The sequence below is a fragment of the Poecile atricapillus genome, chromosome 2, assembly GCF_030490865.1.
Source record: "Poecile atricapillus isolate bPoeAtr1 chromosome 2, bPoeAtr1.hap1, whole genome shotgun sequence".
NCBI lineage: Eukaryota > Metazoa > Chordata > Aves > Passeriformes > Paridae > Poecile > Poecile atricapillus.
Window position 1 is genome coordinate 55,504,288 of NC_081250.1, and position 20,008 is coordinate 55,524,295.

Sequence of the window (20,008 nt, forward strand, 5' to 3'; positions counted from 1 at the left end):
CTTCTGGCCCTTTCTCAGATCTTTGGAGTGCAGCATATGTGCACCCTTGTGTCCCACCTGAGGTGGTTACAGTCATGGGAACTGCAGGGCTTTCCCCTCTTTTTTGCAATGAGTCTGGAGACCTTCACAAAAAGAAGAGTATACCTGAAGTCCTTTATATGTCAGTGGTACCCAAAGTGATGGGGAGAAGAAAATTGCAGACTATGTGAGAGTTGTAGTTTATTATTTCCTTCCAAATAATATAACTACTCTAATAAGATGGTTTATTTACCTATTGTCTGCCAAAACATCATTGGGAAGTGAAATTTGCAGGACGTGGTTAAAAACTCGACAGTGCCAGCCTTTGGAAATAGTTAGTGTTTTGTGTGCTGCTGCCATCTGATGGTTATTCTCTTGAAATGCTGTACAATGTGGAGACACTGTACAGGAAGGGGTCAGTGCTGCTGCGCTAGAGACAAGCAGGTCTGGACTGGGCTCCCCTGTGAGCAAGTTGTGGAAATGTGTATTGCATTGGCTAGAAAACAAGTATAAACTAGATCATTTTTCTTGTTGGCTGCCATTTCTACAATGTGTGAAGTGAATCAATGTTACAGAAGTTTACAGGTGTATTTTTAAAAATTAATTTCCTTTGAAATTTCAATGGCACTTGCTGAAATGTTTACCTTTATAGTCAGTGATCAGTAATCTGTACAGATGCTGATGGGGCAGCTATGTCTTAGAGAAAGGAAAGACAATTCAGTATGCTGGGAACAATCAGATTTTATGGAACATTTACATAGGATTAAGGTTTTTCACACACATGGGAACACATATTCACATATGAATAACAATATTTATTTTCCCCAAATCTTGAAAGTAGTACAAAATAATTGCTTCTGGTGTATCAAGGTTGAGTGAGCTTCAGAAAGTCCCTGGTTCTGGGTAACAACAATTTAAAAAAGAGGTGTTTTGTGGCTTATGCAGAATGCATATTTCAATGAAGTTTTGCTATCTCTTAAGCACCAAATTGTAGAATGGCTTGGGTTGCAAGAAGCTTTAAAGACCATCTAGTGCCAATCCCCCTTCCATGGAGAGGGACAGCTTTCAGTAGAGTAGCTTGTTCAGAGCTCTGTCCAGCCTAGTCTGGAACACTTCCAAGTGTTCCAGTGCCTCACCAACCTCACAGTAAAGAATGTTTTCCTAATATCTAATCTAATCCTACTCTCTATCAGTTTGAAGTCATTCTCCCTTATCCTGTCGCTACATGCAGTTAGAAGTGCCTCTGCATCTTTTTTGTAGGGTCCCTTCAGGTACCTGAAGGCCACAATTAGGTCACTCTCAAGCCTTCTCTTCTTTGAGCTGAACAAAGCAAATTATCTCCACTTTTCCTCATAGGAGAAGTGCTCCGTCCCTCTAATGATTTTAGTGTCTCTGGACATAGTCCAACAAGTTGATGTCCTTCCTGTGCTGGGTACTCCAGAGCTGTATGCAGCACTCCAGGTGGGGTGGGGTCTCAGCAGAGCAGAGCAGAGGGGCAGAACCACCTCCCTCGCTCTGTTGACCACATTTCATTTGATGCAGCCCAGGACACATTTGGCTTTCTCGGCTTCAGGCACACTTTGCTGGATCATGTCCAGCCTCTCATTCACCAGTACCCCTTTCTTGGCAGGGCTGCTCTCAGTCTGTTCATTCCCAAGCCTGCATTGATACCGGGGGTTGCCTCAACCCAGAGGCAGGACCTTGCATTTGGTCTTGTTAAACCTCATGAGAATCCTATGGGCCAAATTCTCGAGCTTGTCCAGGTCCCTCTGGATGGCATCCCATCCTTCAGATACGGCAGCCACAAGACTCATCTTGGTGTCATCTGCAAATTTTCTAAGGGTGCTCTTGATCTCTTTGTCCATGTCATTAATGAAGATATCAAATAACACAGGTCCCAATACCTGCTGCAATACACCACTTGTCACTGATTTCCATTGGGACTCTGAGCCATTGACCACTACCCTCTGGATATGACCATCCAAGCAATTTCTTATTTATATAATAGTACATTAATCAAAACATCTCTCTCCAATCTAGGGAGAAGGATGTTGTGGCAGTGTCAAAGGCTTTATAGAAGTCCAGATAGGTGACATCTTTAACCTTTCCCTCTTCTACTGATGTAGTCATTCCATCACAGAAGGACATTAAGTTGGTGAGGCAGGACTTTTCCTTAGTGAAGCCATTCTAGTTGTCTCAAATCACCTGTCCTCCATGTACATTAGTATGGCTTCTGCAAGGATCTATTCCATGATCTTCCCAGGCACAGAAGTGAGGCTGACAGGTCAGTAGTTACCAGTGTTATCCTTTCTACCCTTTTTAAAGTTGGGTACAATGTTTCCCCTTTTCTAGTCACTTGGGACTTCACCTGACTGACATGACTTTTCAAATATCATAGAGAGTGCCTTGGCAACTACATCAGCCAATTCTCTCAGGCCTCTAGGATGTATCTCTTCATGAATGTTTCAAGTCTCTAAAAGAGTCACTGGCAAAAGTATCAGTAAAAACATGTTTAATATAAAAGTGACAGCACGACAAAGTTCATTAGCCAGGTTCACTGTACTACTTACTAGATGGTTAAGGCATACCAAGGAAAATCAAGCAAAAATCCAAAGTCAATTAATCTAAACCAAAATAATCCCAAAATTATCTATGTGGAGGTGTGGGGAGAGAAGGGAAGAGGAGATAAAACAATAGAAAGGGTAAGGATAAAAAGGAATACAGCCTAAAGGTGCAATGGCACTTAACAGCACTTAAAGGTACCAACATTTAATTTAAGCTTAACAGCACTTAAGGAGTATTTAATTTTTAGCTTCAGTTAAACCATTTAGTGAATGATTCATATAGGGTTTATTACATCACAACAGTAACCTACTTAAGGCCTAACTTATAAACCTAAAGTACTTAGGAATCTTGGAAAGCAGCATTTCTCCCACATTTGGTATAGCATATGCACACTCGCATGCACACAGACAAAAAGAGTTTCTACAAGGTACCTGTTAAAAATTTCCCTTTCAGGTAGTGAAATACTCACTTCAGATGTCTTTGCATCTTCTCAGCAGGCAAAGGGTTAAGTATGGGAGCAGCCCGGGATCAGTCATTGCTTGGCGATCCTCCAAGTACAACAGACTTGTGAGTTTGCTGGCTCTGAGGAGTTTTCGGAGGGACTTTGCTGGTCACAGCTGCTGCAGTCCGGGAAAGCTCAAACATCTCATATTGGACTGCTGTTTATTGGGCTGCAAGAGGGTGGGCTTTAGTCATAACAATGTTTCATCCTGGACACACTTCAGGTCAGAAACTTTCTTTGAAAGATTGCAAAAAGTTTCTAAGGCTGTTGATTAAAAAAACCCCAGGAGCTCATTAGACAGCACAAGTTCCTGAGAGCAGACAGTTCTGACAAGCTCAAGAAGAGCTCAGCCCAGGTACTGTTCGAAGCCGAGGGTTAGCAAACATTTTTCCAATCTTAGCCTAGGGGGAAACAGATACACCAGCACAGTCCCATAGACTTACATACTTTCAGCTTCCTCAGATGGTCATGAAGCTGATCTTTTTTACAGTGAGAGGGACTTTGCTCTCCCAATCCCCATCCTACTGTCCATCCACTTGGGAGATGTGGAAAGAGAGAGTATCTCGGCCTTCTCATCCTTTATCAGTTTTCCAGCATTGTTTATTGGCAGGGGGATTGCTGTGTACACCTTCATTGTTCTTCTTTTTCTGGCTAACATTCCTGTAGAAGCTCTTCCTGTTATTCTTTGCATCTCTTCACTGATGCAGTTAAGCTTAGCTTTGGCCTTCTTCACCTTATCCTTACTCAATTGTACTTAATCTCTATACTCGTCCCAGGTCACCTGTCCTAGCTTCAATTGTCTGTATTTGCTTCTTTTCCCTTTCTTCAGACTCCATAAGAGCAGTTCCGATTTTAATTTGTGAATTTAAAGTTCGAATTTGTTCTTGAATTTGTAGTGTTTGTTCCTATTCTTTCCCATATACTCAAATGATGTAGAAAACAAAGACTGATATTGATATACATTCATCGATGTTAATGTGATTCAAGAGACATGCAAAAAATGTGCTAGTATTTAGAAACAGTGTAGCAGCTCTCAGGACATCTTCTGCAGTTTGCAAGTATTTTCCAGACTGAAGACTGGAAAGAGGTTATGTTGTTTGCATCCAGCTGCACAGAAAACCATCTGTGGAGTCTTCAGGAGAAAGCAGAACTTAACTTCAACAATTATTACTAATTAGGAAATATTCTTTTCATTAATTGAACCTAGAAGCCCTATAATTGAACCTAGAAGCCCTATAATTTCAGAAAGTTACTGAATGTGAATATATGTGAATATAGAGAGAGGAAAAGTTTCTTAATGAAATTGGATTGATTAAAAGGGCTAGAAAGTTGGGGCACCTTTGATTTGGAAGGCATGTACTTACTCATATGATCTGAAGCAGAAACCTGATTAGTAATTTCCTTCAAGCTATTTTTATTTGAAATTCAGGCAGAAGATAAATGGGATGCAGGAGCTAAATTATCCCAGTTCTTCGGTGAAGAGCTGAGGTTTACCTCACCAAGATCTTCAGGGGCAATTCTCAGGTTTCCCCTTTCCAACATAGCCATATGTATTCTCCGCAAGAGATCCAGACTTAGAGTTTTTAATTCATGGTTGAATACTGGACTACTTCTACTATCTACTTCTTCTCCAAACATGTTTTGTCTTTCCTTGGTGCAATTCTCTGCACGTATTTGCAGAATCTCTACAGACCTGAGTGTCTCCACACATTAGGAGAACTCAGTAGAACTACCCAAATAATGGATTTTTTGGTTTGGTGGCTGAACTGAGGGAAAAAGTGCAGTTTGGGCAGACTAGAAATGAAAGCCCATTTTTCTTAATGTTGGTGATTTAACCCCTTCCCTTTTCTTTTTCATACCATTGCCAAAATTATTTTTGCTTTTATATTTTCTTCATATATTTGTACATCTGTAGACTATAGTTGTATAGTTATATAGCTCCTAGCTAGCTCCGGTGCTTTTCCTACCCAGACAGGCAGAAAGACAAAACATATCCCAAAGACTCCAAGCCCCAGGGGGTCCATGGCCCCTATCCTATCTTGGTTCTTCCTGGGAGCCAAGATTGAAACCAGCTCTTTGAGACACATTTTCGTAAACAAAGTTTAGTTCCTGTCTAAAGGGGAGCAACAGAAGAGGTGGAACCAAAAGGAGGGAATTACTTCATCACCTGTGCTTCTAATTGGGGATTCTTGTCAATTATGCTAATTTGTTAAACTTATAAAGCTGTATTCACTCCATGTGGGTTGGGTGCTTTTCCATATCTGCCCCTTGGGGGTCTCCAATAAAGACCAGCCATTATATTACCTCCTATATTAATGTTGTGTTGAAAATGCGTTGTTTCATTTCTAGGTCTTTAATTCATCAAAACTAGTCTTCAAATTAAAAAAAATAGTGGTTTCTGGGGAAAAAAAAAAAAAAAAAAAGGTTAAAAAACCTTATTTGAAAGAGAAAGGTGAGATAGTTTAAAAATGTTGAAATAAACTATGCTGATTTGGCTGACCTCCCCCTCTCCCTTCTCCACCTTTTTGCCCAACTTCTAGAGACAGTATTCCAATTACTAGATGGTTTAAATTAATTTAAACATGAGTAATAGTTTCTGTGAATAAGTGATGTCCCTAAAGGTGGCCTTGACCACTGCTGAAGAGGCTTTAGAAGCTTGTTCATTCAGGGAAAACCACTACAAACATTCAGTCTGGATATTTTCGGAAACTTATGAGGCCTAGCAGAACCCTCTTTGAGCCCCTGAAGAGTCAATCTCCTAACAAAAACCTGGGCTATAGGAATCCTTGCTGGTTATTAGAAACTGCCAAGAAAAAATTGACTTTTACCATTGGTGAGCTATTAACATTAGTGAAAATTTTCCAAGGAGGGAAACTCTATTCCTCCTCAGGACAGGATCAAGCATGGTCTAATTGACAGTCTCATTTAATTGCTATATGGGACACTACGAGGAAATGAAACAATAGCTTGGTCCACTGCTCAACTAAAGCACAGTTTACAGGTACACAAATGTTGACAGCCATTATGAAAATTTTTCTTGGCTCCTGTATACAGACATTAAACCAAACGACATTTACATAAGTTTAGAGTTAACTGCCTCAAGTTGAGAAAGCTGTCACGTTTAATCTAATCACAGCCACAGTCTGCCTTCACAATGCAGCCCTCAGTTTTGTTTTTCCAGGAAGCATGTCATTAAGTTTGAAGTCCTAGTGAGAGCACTGTAGATATCTCTTCACAACTTTTTACCTCATTTGGAGGCAGATATAAATTTTGATGATGTGTTTTTTTAAATTTGGACTTCATTGAAATCAAGGCAATACTGCTTGGCTTTGAATAAAATGTTACAGAGTCAGAGAAACATATAATCATTTAAAGAGCCCTTACTTTCACAGAATCACAGAATGAATGAGATTGGAAAAGACCAGTAGTACAGTCATCAGGTCCAACTCCCTGCTCAAGGAGGGTCATCCCAGAGCACACTGACAGAATTGCATCCAGACAATTCTTGAGTATCTCCAGAGGGGGAGACTTCACATTTTCTCTTGGCAATCTGTTCCACTGTATGGTCATCTGCACAGTTAAGAAGTTCTTCATTAAATTCAGGTGGAACTTTCTCATGTTTTTGACTGCTGTCACTGGCCTTATTGTTTGGTACCATTGAGAAGAGCCTGGCTCCCTCCTCTTGACACCCTCCCTTCCTATACTTACATACATTGAGGAGGTCCCTTCTCAGTCATCTTCTCAAGGCAGAAGAGCCACAACCCTTTGTTGTCCTCTGCTGAACGTACTCCAGGAGCTCCATGTCTCTCATGTCCTGAGGGGCCCAGAACTGCACACAGCACTCCAGATGTGCCTCACCAGGCTGTGTAGAGGGTCAGGATCACCTCCCTCCACCTGCTGGCAATGCTCTTCCTAATGCACCCGAGGAGACCATCGGTCTTCTTGGCCACAGGGGCTCACTGCTGGCTCATGGACAGCTTGTTGTTCACCAGGACCCACAGGTCCTTCTCCACAGAGCTGCTTTCCAGCAGTTTGGCCTCCAGCCTTACTGGTGCAGGACTCTGCATTTGTCTTTGTTGAACTTCAGACAGTTCTTCTCTGCTCTTCTCTCCAACCTCTTAAGATCCTTCTGAATGTCAGCACAACACTCTTGGATATTGGCCACTCCTCCAGCTTTGTGTTGTCAGTGAACTTGCTGAGGAGGCATCCACCCCTCCCCCCAAGTGAATTGTTTCACTGATGAACAAGTGAAACAATTGTGGACCAAATAATGACCCTTGGCAGACACCGGTAGTGACAAACCGCCAGCTAGACCCTCTTCTATGGATTTTGTCCCTCTGGATGTGCCATTCAGGCAGTTCTCAATCCACCTTGCTGTCCACTCTTCCAGTCCACACTCCTGAGTTTATCTATGAGGGTATTGTCAGAGGCAGTGTTAAAAGCCTTGTTAAAGTTGAGGTAGCCTGCTTTGGTACTCTGCATGTCTCAGGAGAAAAACAGGCACCTTAGAACACTATGAAAGTAGATAATGTGGTCTTTTAACTCTGCAAACTTTAAAGCCTGAAGGCTTTTAAATCTTCAACTTTATCCTGCAATCATAACAATTATGATTGTAGGATACAGCTATGATTGTAGGATAAAGTTGAGTACTTGAGAGCTGCAGCAGCAGAAACATTTCAGCTTTTTGAAATTTTTCCTAGGATTTTGTTCTTCATTTTCATATATGGAAAACTATAGATCAGACCAACACACTGGAAAAACATCTAGCTAATGTGCAAAGGGTAATTGAAATATCTTTAAACAAAATTTAGAGACTCTGTGAAGCAATCTCCATAGGGAAGAAGCTGAACCATGATGCTATTTGTGGGAAACTGCAAGGATGAGTTTTGAGAGCACCTAAAAGACAGGAAATTTTCAGCAATATCAATTAATAGTTGCTGTCTACAAATAGATTGTGTGATTTTCTCTGATTGAATAAATCCAAATTACAGTTTAAAACCCTGTTAATGTATTGTCCCAGTTTTGGTTGGGACAGAGTTAATTTTCTCACATTTGCCATGTGAGGGGTGAAGCCTAGACAGTGCGGGCATGTCTAGGTTGTTTATTCTACCCAGCTCGCATAATCTCTGGGAGGCAGGGCTTCATGTGGATGAAAAGGCCAAAATGCAGCAGAAGAATGACCATTTATTTGCTCCTTTTTCATCCTGAGGGAGCCAAGTGATGAATAGAGTAGCGTAGTCGGTGCAGTCCAGGTGTGGTCAGTGTAGTCCAGGCAAAGTAGAGCGGTCAGTGTGGCACAGAGAGTCCAGCCTGTGGGTTTGTTTATTATTGTTTTTCATTGTCTTGGGCTCAGGGGAAAAGAGGGAGTGGCTGCAGTGGTGTTTGCCATTCTCTCCTTTATCTCGGAAGGCTGCATGTTGTCATTGGGCTGTGGCAATGTCCACCATTTTCTCCCTTGTCTCAGGAAAATCCACATGACCATTGGGCTGCAGGTAACATTTTCTATTTTCTCCTTTGTTTCAGGAAGTGCTGCACAACCATCAGGACTGCAGTGCCATGTACCACTTTCTCCTTTGTCTCAGCAGATGGTAATGGAACCAAGTAACTGAGATCCCTCTTGTGGGATGCAGGCATTGGCAATAGGTTTGGAAAGAGGACAGAAACTCTCAGCCTCTGGAAGTGACTCCTGTCAAGCATGAAGGAAAGGTATTCTCTTAAGGATGAGCTAATAGTGTACCCAAGTAGGTGGAAGGCCATGGAGAAAGGTATGCAGTACCTGAGAGAACTGGCTGTGCTGGAGGAAATCTGTAGGGATTCAAATAACAAGCAGTCCACTGTAGATCCAGATCAGGTCCAGTTTATGAAATCCAGAAGTGGCAGAAATTTTTATGGAGTGCACTATTGTCATATACCAAGTCATTGACATTGATGTCAATGAAAGAAGGAGAAGAAGCACTGCTTCAAGTGATTACCCAACTTTGACAATATGAAGATCATCTCTTTTTCTCCCTACCAGCCTGCATCTTGGCTGTGAAAAGACTCTACAAGACCACAGACAGATTTGAAAGACTTGAACAAGCTAGAGAGAAAATGTCCCATGTCCCTGCCAATATGGACTGGTGTCTCTGCTATTGGGAGCAGGTACCCCTGTGGTGGAAAGAGGGGTATACACCATCAGACAACCAGCAGTTTTACCTGCATGACCACAGAGAGGACATGAGAAAGTGGGATGGAACAACACCCATCTCTGCCCTAGAAGCACAGGTATGTGAGTTGAGAGAAAGGGTAACCACCACAGGAAATTCTTCAAGGATAAATGCCATTCCATTTTCCAGTGGACAAGTCCTTAGACAGAAGGAAATGAATGTCTATTCATTCTATTCAGAATGGAAGGATTGAATTATTTCTGACCCTCTTGAAGGGATCCCTTTCCCCTTTGCAGTTCATATTTACAAGAAATGAGCAATGAGTTCTATGACAAGAACTGCAAGGGGCCCTGTCTTCAGCCAGCTAGGAGAAAGACACAATTGGATCTATTGGACTGTGTGGATCCCATGGCCTGGCACATCAGACCCAAAAGCAAGTAAGGCTTTAATTTTCATGGCACACAATGTACCCTGATGCCATCAAGATCTGTAGGGGCAGAATCTGTCTCTGTTTCTGGGGTGATGGGGGGATCCCAACAGCTGAGAGTACTGGAACCTGAGGTGAGGCTGATTGGGAATGAACGACAAAATCACCCCAATTCTGATTGGTCCAGAGACCCTGTGAATCCTTGGCATAGATTAACTCAGGAAAGGGTACTTCATGGACCCAAGAGGGTATCATAGAGATTTTGGGATAGTTGCTGTGGAGGCAGAGGAAATTAGACAGCTGAATAATTTGCCTGGTCTCCCTGAGGACTCTTCTGCTGTGGAGTCCCACAGAGGCTGAAAGAACAACAGGTACTGATCACTATTACAACAGTGCATCATCAACAATACTGCACCAACCGGGACTCTGGGGCCCTCCTCCATGAAATGATTTGTGAACAGGAGAACCAGGGAGTGGTCAGAAAGACTCACTCACCCTTACTGGTACCATATGGCCAATATATAAGTCCCAAAACTGGTTGTCAGAAGTATGTGGAGGAGGGGTGCACATGTGCCAGGTGCAGGAGGCAACCAGAAGAAGCCTTGTCTCTGGGGAAATTTTGGCAACACTTCACATTGGACAGGCAGTTAGCAGGACCCTCCAGAGAGGCTCTCCAATCAGATGGTGAGAGGTCTCCACCAGTGGACTACAGTGGGACATTGGACTGGGCCAAAGGTCTCCTGCCAGCAGACATACTTTGGGAAGAGCCAGAGGGCATAAAAAGTAACTGCACCACGAGCTGTGGGGGCTTTCAGGTCTTATGCCTTTTGCTTTTTGGGGCTTTGTGAGTAGGGGCTTTTGAGACTTGGTTTGTTTGGGGCTCGCCGTTGTGCCCTTGCTGGGTGGCTCCCTCCTTTGCCCTGGCCCCAGCCCGCCTTTTGGCTCTCCTGCCCTCACTAGTTCTTGCCCGTCCTCGTGCCTATCCTGCCTCCCTGTCCCTGACCCTCTCGCTTTGCCCCGTGTCCCTGCCTGAGCCACCCACATTCAACGCTGCCACCCCAATCCAGCCCATCACTACAATCTTTGCTGCAATCCTGGACCTCCAGTCCAAGCACCCATTCACTCTGTGTCTGGCTGCCTGTGGCCAAGGGAGCTGTGCCTGTGAAGCCGTGACTCTCCAAAAGCCATGCAGCTCCTTAAGAGCCAGCCCATCCACCCCACCCCATCACATGGATGCTGATGGCTCTCCCTGATCTGCTGGTGGTAACGCTCCCATCTCTTTCTGTCTCTTCCCTCTCTCTCCCTTCTCCCCCAATCCTTTTCCATTTTCCTTCCTTCTTTCCTGCCTTTTCTCGCCCTCTTTCATTTGGGCAACTCCTTTTTCCTTTTGTCTTTTGCTACCAACAAACAGTTCTCAGATACATTTCCTTGTTTGGCTTAATTTCATTCCTGACCATCTAATTCTAGAAGGACTCCTCTCAATTCCCCTCAGTGGAATGTGACAACATGAAATATTAAAGAACAGTGCTATGATACAGAAATGGGAAGCAAAAATAACACCTCACTTGCAGTGAATGAGACAACAAAAGGGCTGAGGTTCTGCAAAATGGATGGCGATACAAAAAATACAAGATTCCCCCCCAGAACGGGGCTTCCAAAAACTCTGCAATGGGGCTCAGCAGCACAAAGTAGAAGCAATTCTTCTTCAAGCTCCTTCTGTGCAAGTTTCTTGGAGGCCTCCCTGCTGCCCAGTGGAAAGGCCTGGATTAAGTTCATCTGAAGATCAAGAGGCTGGTATCATAGTGGAGATGTTAGGTGCTAAAAAATCCAGTCAGGAAAACATTGTCCAAAATGATTAAACAGCTTCTTCTCCTCTGAAATCCGTTACTGTTTCACTGTCTTTAGGGCTGGAGTTTATGTCTAGAGTAGAGAGCAGAGTATACTAAAGTATTCCTCTCAGTGGAAACTTTTCTAGGGATGATCCTGTGGTCTTCTCCAACATCTTAGCAAACTGTTCTGAGTGTGGTCCTCTCATATAGTCAGATCCAGGGGCTTCAAAGGACGGTGTGAAGCAGACCACAAAGCTTTCAACCAAACTGATATCCCTGCCAGGAAATTCAGGTGGCCTCAATTTCTTTGTCCACTCCATAAACACCTGACAAAATCAGTCTCTGTTGACAACATGCTTAAATACAGGTCACACTACTGGGGTGACACCTCTGGCACAAAAGCTATCCCTTCTGTCACTGCTGCTGCTGCTGCTGCCAGCACTGCTGCCTGTGGAATTTCCCCATGGCAGTCTCTCCTCAATGCCCTGAGGACTGCTGCTCCAACCATGCCACAACTGTACTGTAGCTGTTGAAAATGCTGGTGCTCCTAAAGGCTCACAATGCATAATCTTGCACCCATGAGGTTTCTTCATCTATGTGGACAGTTGACACTTACAAGCTGCCTTTTCCTTTCCTCTCTCCCAGTGCTTGCTTCCTTATCTTTGGAAAATAGCTGAGAAAATGGATAGGGAAAGAAGCACTCCCTTCTGGGAAAAAACATCAAACATATCTGTGTACCGTCAGTTTTGTTAGGCTGCTTCTTTTAGTAACTTATATACGTCAGTTCAATGTTAAAATGGTTAACCATCAACTGGGAGGTAAAGTTTACAGTCAAATGAAGAGCTGAGAAATGAGAACGAGTTTCAGTGAATCAGCTCAGTAAGTAACTTACTGGTTTGCAGAAAATGAGAGGTTACATGATGTAGTATAATCCTTTGAACAAAATAAAACTCATTTAAGTTATATTACTGACTGCTTATTCAAGACTAATTGTGGACATTCAGATACATACCATAAGCCAAACTGCTGTGAATCAAAATGAATTGTTGATTCTCAGAACTTCAAGCTATTTTACTTGGTAGAATAAGAAGCTTGTATAAAATCTAAAGTCCCAGTAAGATTAATTATTCCAATAAAAATACCAATAGTAAAAAGTCATCAGATATTTTATTTCTTTGTTCAGAGATGCTGAGTATTCTCCAAAGTTGTGAAAGACTCAGGGTGTGATAGGGATGAAAGCAAGGAAGGGAATCAGGAGTGAGTTTTTATCCTGGTAAGCGTGGAAGGAGCAGCATCACCACCTGCTAGTTTTCAGGCATTTCCATTTTTCCTCTTCTATTTTCTCTTCAAAGAAAATGAAACTTGAACTGTTGTAGAAATTGGGGAAGCAAATGATTAGATAAAAGTTCCAGAAAGTGAAACTGGTGAATTTTAAGCTGCTTGTCATTGAATATATAAATCTGCAATGTCTTTTCTTTGGACAGTATTTTAGAAAATATGCTTCTTTGTTGATTATCTTGCAGTAACTGGGTGACTGGGATGTTAGTGATGCACCCAGAGCAAACTCCCATGAGGTGCCATCTAAATTTTCACAGCAGCTGCTCAGAGAGATCTTCTTGTGAGCGTAAGAGGACACATTCCATTTAGGCTGTCAGCTTTAAATGCACTCAGCATGGAAGTGCTCAAACAAACATGGTAAAGTGGGATGTCTTTTTGGTTTTTTGTGTAGTGTATCCTTCATGAAATAGAAGTGATGAAGAGCTCCTGCCAGCACTTCCAGGAGAAGCTAAAAGAGATTGAACAGCACCTAACAGCAGACACTGTTTTCTGGTGGTATGTCAGATGAAGAAAGGTAATGACAGCCAAACACACCTAAATCCAAAGATGTCATTGTGTTACTGCATGACTTCTGGTCAGTGAGGTACAGCTGTGGATGTCCCACAAGTGGAGGAGAAATGTTTTGTGATGTGATTTTTGCTCAGAGGAAGTCCAGCTTCTCTCCACATCATTCAAGGTGCTTAAACATGAGCATTTTGAAGGGGAATACTGCTACATAAATTTGGGCTAGATTTTTAGCACACAGAAACCATGTTCTAATAGCATTAAGAATGCAGCAACAGATATCTGTAAGCTGGAGCATAGTGTCCTAGGTCAATGGGTTCAGGCCATGTAATTAGTGCTCATGATCAATGCAGTGAAAAGGCAGGAAAATTTAAACTAGTTCTTCATGGATTCAGTGCAAGTTCACAGTGATTGCCAAGAAGCCACAGGTTTATAAAAAAAGCTACTAGGGGTTTCCAGCCTGGAGTTGCATAGAAGTAGGGCATTTATACAGTCTTTGTGCTTGTCACAAATCAGAAATGATAAACCTGCCTGTACTCAGAATCACAGAATAAGCTATGTTGGAAAAGACCTTTGAGATCATCAAGTCCAACCTATGACTTAACACCTCCTCATCAACTAAACCATGGCACTGAGTGTCATGCCCATTCGTTTTAATAAACATGTCCAGGGACTGTGACTCCACCACCTCCTGGGAATTCCAGTGCCCAATTGCTATTTCAGTGAAGAACCTTTTCTTGCTGTCTGACCTAAACTTCCCCAGGTGCAGCTTAAGACTGTGTCCTCTCATTCTGTCAGTGGTTGCCTGGGAGAAGAGACCAACCCTCGTCTGCCTACTGTCTCCTTTGAGAGAGCTGTAGAGTGATAAAGTCGCCTTTCAGTCTCCTTTATTCCAAGCTAAACTACCCCAGGTCCCTCAGCCGTTCCTCAAAGGGCTTATGTTCCAGACCCTTCACCAGCCTTGCTGCCCTCCTCTGGATGCATTCAAGCATCTTGACATCCTTCATAAATTGAGGGACCCAGAACTGACACAGTACTCAGCTCATCTTTTGGCACATAGGGACAGTCTGTTCCTGTGCCTTCAAGATTTGTTTGAAGTATGCCCATCCTGCCTGGATTCCTTTGTTTTTAAGGAGTCTCTGCTTCACAAGAAACTCTCTGGATAAGTGTCTTGAATAGGCCAAAGTCTGCCCTCTGTAAGTTCAATGTGGAAGTTTTATTGATGCTCCTTGTTTCACCAAATATTGAAGACTCTGTAATTTCATGATCACTGTGCTCCAGACGGGCTCCAACCACATCTCCCACCGGCCCATCTCTGTTTGCAAACAATAGATCTAGCATACTCAAAATGGCTCTGCAACTACATTTTAAATTTTGTGACTGGGATAATAAAACAAATGAGAATCAAGCAGACAAGGTCTCTAATTCATGATTTTGTCAGGTATCCTGTCATCATTAATAAAAACAAGACTGCAACAGAGGAAGATACAGACATTATGCTGGGGCTATGAAAATGGAGGGTGTTTGCTGCTTACTCCAATGTGCTTTCACTGCTGTCCCTACAGGAAGGAAAGAAGACATCTGCAGTTCTTACAGCAAGCCATTGGTCAGGAGGTTGCAGAGCTGGAATTTCAGCAGAACGATTCAATGTGTCAGGTCAGAGAGAGCATCCTTATGCTATGTTACACAACCACTGCTTTGGGTCATGTGGGAAGAACTGAATGTCCTGTTATTCAGTGTTCGATGCTAACTCTGGAGGTACATCTGAAAACCCTTTCAGAGCCAAGAGGAGGATTTTTAAACACAAGACTTACAGTTTACATACTTGACCTTTTTTCTCTTTGGCTATGCTACTTGAACTCAACTACCCAGGAAAAGTGAAGTATTCATAAAAGGGTCTGTATCCTACCCTCTCCTTGATTTCTAGAAAAAAGGTGACACACAGCCTACAAAATTTTTGGGAAATGGTTACTAGCCTGATGCTTTTCTGGATTGTCTCTCAATTTGATAAGGAAGAGTAAAGAAATGTTGATTATGGGATTTCTCTTTTGATTCTTTTCTGACAAGCTTGGGTTAGGAGGTCTCAGCATTGCAGAATAGGTATGGTTTCCTCATATTGAGTTGGAACTCCTTGTGTTTTACTCTATAGCCTTTCCTCCTTGTCCTGTTGCTGAGCTCCACTGAAAACAGTCTGGCACCATCCTCTTGACACCCTTCTATGATATATTTGTATTTATTGATTAGATCCCCTCTCAGTCTTCTCTAGGCCAAACAACTCCAACTCCCACAGTCTGTGATTGTAAGAAGTTCCAGACAAGATTGCATTGGCCACAGACTGAAGTCTGATTGCAAATGATCCCTTAGGCAATTAGATCTGTTGATATAAAATGTCCTTTAGGGTTTTCGCCTCCTTTTTATGACAGCATCTCAGTAGCCAAATATTGCATGTCTTCTTCAGACTAAGCAGAAGCAGGCATGCTTCATATACTCTTGTGTATCTTGTTTGATTCCTTTTATTATATTTTTATGATTGCAATATGCTTTTCCTTCTATTTTCTTTGCAGCAGCTGGACCAATTACTAGCAGAACAATCCCATCTGTTTTCTGAGCTCAAACTCTCTGACTGAAAGGAAGAAAGAAAAGCCCAGAATAAACAAGTATTTCCAGATGCTGCTGATGCTGTGCATCCTTGAAGTGGGTCCTCAAAAATAATGCACAAAAGAGCTCCTAGAAAAACCATGACAGCAACAGGCTTTCTCTGTCCCACAGAGATACCAGGATAGTACTTGATCCAAATTCATCTGAGCCTGCCCCACGGAAGCTCTCCACCAGTGATAAGGAAATAAAAGGACATCCACAAGAAAAATGAAGTTTAAGACATTGATATACTATGTAAGAAGTTTCAGTTTCAGCATCAAGGTTTAAGTGGAAGAGATCATTGATCTGCAGTACAATTTTAGTATTCTCTGTCTCATTGTCACTGTCTAGCTCAGGACTTCTTCCTTCTAAGTCATGTATTTATCTGAAGGGATTAAGTCAGTGTTTCAGTGCACTTTCAGTCTGCATAGACAACACAGGCAGAACTGAGACTGGAGCTGCCTTGGTATTTCTCAGTATGCTCTGGCAATGATCTAGATGCTCCAGAGAGAAGAACATACAAATACATGGACTGTATTTGGTTTACTTGAACCTTGAAGGCAATTTTTGTTTGAGTAATTTGAGTAATTAACTTTCTCTCCTGGTGAAATTAGTAATTTTTGGCTTCAGATTTTAGACCTAATTAACCAATTTTACAAGGGCAGTAAAGGCAGTGAATTGGGAGATTTGCTGTTTTTCTGAAGAAATTCCAAATAAGCATATATCTCACAATGTAACCATAAAACATTTTGCCTGATTTTAAAAATATTATATAAACCTAGAAAATATAGTAAACAGCTGCCTTATGAATTAATGGTGTCTTCTATCTAAACAAGTGTCCCAACTTATAAAGGATTTATCATTCTCTTAAATGAAAAATTAGTGTTAAATTATTCCCTTCATTATACTGCTATATTGATTTATATTGATATTAACACTGATGTTATCAGTGTTAATCAAATCAAGTTCCTCAGCCACAGACAGTGAGGAACAAGGAACTGAAATATTTAAGATAATGTTGTCTTATGTTTTGCACCCATTTCTTTTTAAGTCTGGTATTGGTCATTCTTTCAACATACAAAGAAAATAGCATTTTTTTCCTTTTTTTTTTTTTTTTTTTTCTGAATGAAGAAATCTTTCCAAAATTTTTAAAGCAATGATTCAACAGAAGGAAAAGACTGATGGATGTCAGACTAATGGATTTTGTTTTTAGTAGTTATGGCCTTTATCTTGAAAGGCATGGTATATGACAGAAGCAAATGAATGAAACATTGGATTATTGAAATTTCTTATCCCAGCAGTTTCATTTGCCACAAGATGGGTGAGCAGAAAAGCAGGAATTTTTAAAGGATGTTTTTAAAAGAGGTGCTATGTATTTTTCTATTCTGTGATTACTAAACTTATTATGTTCCTATTAGCAATTACATGGGATAGGGCTGTCTTTTGAAAAAACCTTTAAAAAGGAAAGGGGAAGTCTTAATTTTTTCTGAAGAAACTTAAGAACTTGCAGATAGACCAGGAAATAGTACAAAAAGGTATTCTCCTTATAATCAGTTATTTTGATACTCCTTCAACCAATACTGGTATCAGGTGCAAAGTACCTTGTCTAGCCACATTATAAATTTTAACTTCTGCTAGCTGCCTCTGACTATTTGTTACTATCAGCTTCACATTAGAAGCTCACTGGCAGTGCATAGAAAGTTAAACTATTACTGTGCAAAGTCACCTGGCTGTACTCTTCCTTTTCATGTTTGCTTCATATAAACCCAACTAAAACCAAAATGATATAAGAACCACAGGATTTTCTGCATTATAAGCCTGGAATCAGAATCCTGGTTCAGTTTTCTGGGAAGCACACAGAGCCTGGATTTATGTAGAAATGCCTCTCAAGTTTGGATCACAGCAAAGAAATGCAATTGGTTCATTTTCAAAGCAGTGCAGTTTTCAGTTTAGGGCTTCCCAGACTGTGAGATGTCCTACTGTCTTGCTTATTTAATGTTCTAAAGGGATCTTAGGTATCATTTAGGCTTTGGTGTCGCAAATCACAGCTCTGCTAAGGTGCAAATAGAAGTAGCATTTGCACATGTTTAAGGAGAAAATGCAGTCAAACATGCTGAGCAGCCTTGAGGCTCCTTGCACCTCCATGTTTCCACAGATGTTCAGGGTAATAAAATGATTAGAAGAGAGAAGTACATAACAGGAACTAACAAGATCCTCCACAGCCTGCTGGGCTATGAATTTTACTGGTTGAAATTTGCCCCTTTCTTGAGACCCCACATGGGATTTGTACACCACTTCCACACTATCAAAGTTTTAAGAGTTTATATGTCAAGGTTGTGATTGTGAGAGTATCTTTAGGCAGCATGAAAACAGGACCAAAACATCTTCCATGGAAATTTTTTGTGAAATAAGCAATAAATGTGGCATAGTGTTTTCTCTCTCCACTGGCTTAGAAACTGCACTTGCAGATGTTGTCTCTCAGCTTGTGGAGGAAAGAAGGAGCATGGTGAAGGACAAACAACAATGCCAATGCTGAAGGTCTTCTGGAAGAAAGGATGACTAAGAAGCTTCCTTGCCTCAGTGACACCAGTGATTTCTCCCATGAAACAAGATGATTTTTGCAAGAGTCACTGCAACCCAATGCAAAAAAGCACTGTAGGAGTGTGATGTTGCAATTACTGTTGGCCTGTCTTATGCCTGTGTGTAGAGAAGATGGTATTGGCAGGTGGCAGCTGTTCTTGATTAAAAAGATGATGCAGACCCCTTGTCCCATTTGAATTCTACCATTTATATTGATGAGGACTGAATCTGACTCTAATTAACAAAACTTTCTTATTTGAATGATCTTTTAATTGGTATGTGCAGTCCAGCTCCTCCTTTCAATTCAATTATAAAGTAGTTTTGTGCAAGATATGAATGGTACAGGGTTCCCCCATATGCAACACTTAAGACACAAATATTGTTAATGTGAAGGTGTTTGCATGTATAAATAAAAAACCTTTCAAACTCTCAACACTATTTTAATTGTTAAGCTGCAATCCTATAGCAATAAAAAACATACTAAGCAATGGGAAAGCATTTCTTTCAGAATAGTCCTAGAGCCCAAGTGGTGTTTCACTTCATAACTCCTCCAAGCCTGTTACAAGGATGACTAGACTGCACCTAGCAATGCTGTTGTTGAAGATTGGAGAGAAAAGAAAACAAGCAGTAATTTTGGGATCAGGAAAGTCTGGGGGGTAGTGCTGGTGAATGTGACAGCCAGCTGTGTACCTATTTAAATTCACAGTCTTACCAACATTCTAAAATCCATCATTTATTTCCCTTTGGGGCAGTCATATGCAAATGTGGTGACAATCTTAATGATGACTCAAAGAATTGATTAAAAAATAATATATCTGATTGAATATCACAATTGCTCCAGCTAAAACACAAATTACTTTGCGTGCTCATATCCTGGAGGAGTGGGGAAGCTACATTACTTGTGAAAAGCATTAGCATTAAGCAGTTTTCAAATCTGAAGAACACTGACCTTGTGACACTCTAGGACCTCTGACAAAAAGTAAAACAAAAAGAAACAAACAAACAAACCACCCCCCCAAAAAAGCTAAAAACCAAAGCAACAACAAAAGCACCAAAAAAACCCCAAAAAAAAAAAAAAAAAAAAAAAAGGAAAGAAATTGAAGTATTTCAATAAAATTATGCTTTCTTCCTCATTTTACCTCTCCAAAACTAAAGTAGGTACAACTACTGGCTCTTTTTACAGGACTGATGAGGCTTCACAAAGGTCCATGTAATATATATCAGACCAGGTTTGGAAAAGGACACACATAGGGTTACAGCAGAGTTTTCTCCGTGCTCTCTGGTGCTCTTTCAGTAGTATCTTTTGCCTCTACTAGCACCTGAAACTAGCATCTGAAATCCTTATAACTCTCTATTAAAGAGACAGTTTAGCATTTTCTTTGTACTGGTTCCAGTATCTAGAGTTCAAGGGCAACATGCAACCTCAGCAAAGCAGGAGGGAGGAAAGGAAGGAGTTACAAAG

The 20,008-nt window shown here is 41.4% G+C and overlaps 1 protein-coding gene across 1 annotated transcript in view; it reads left to right on the forward strand.

Moving 5' to 3' along the window:
* Positions 1-16,112, forward strand: part of ITPRID1 (ITPR interacting domain containing 1) — a 47,822-nt gene extending 31,710 nt beyond the window's left edge. The window contains 10 exon segments of the mRNA XM_058831103.1: positions 8,609-8,686; positions 9,102-9,349; positions 11,184-11,372; positions 11,374-11,746; positions 11,749-11,898; positions 11,901-12,065; positions 13,209-13,296; positions 13,298-13,339; positions 14,895-15,005; positions 15,893-16,112. Of these exon segments, the coding sequence (XP_058687086.1) occupies positions 8,609-8,686; positions 9,102-9,349; positions 11,184-11,372; positions 11,374-11,746; positions 11,749-11,898; positions 11,901-12,065; positions 13,209-13,296; positions 13,298-13,339; positions 14,895-15,005; positions 15,893-16,112 (1,664 nt within the window).
* Positions 16,113-20,008: the final 3,896 nt, after the last annotated feature.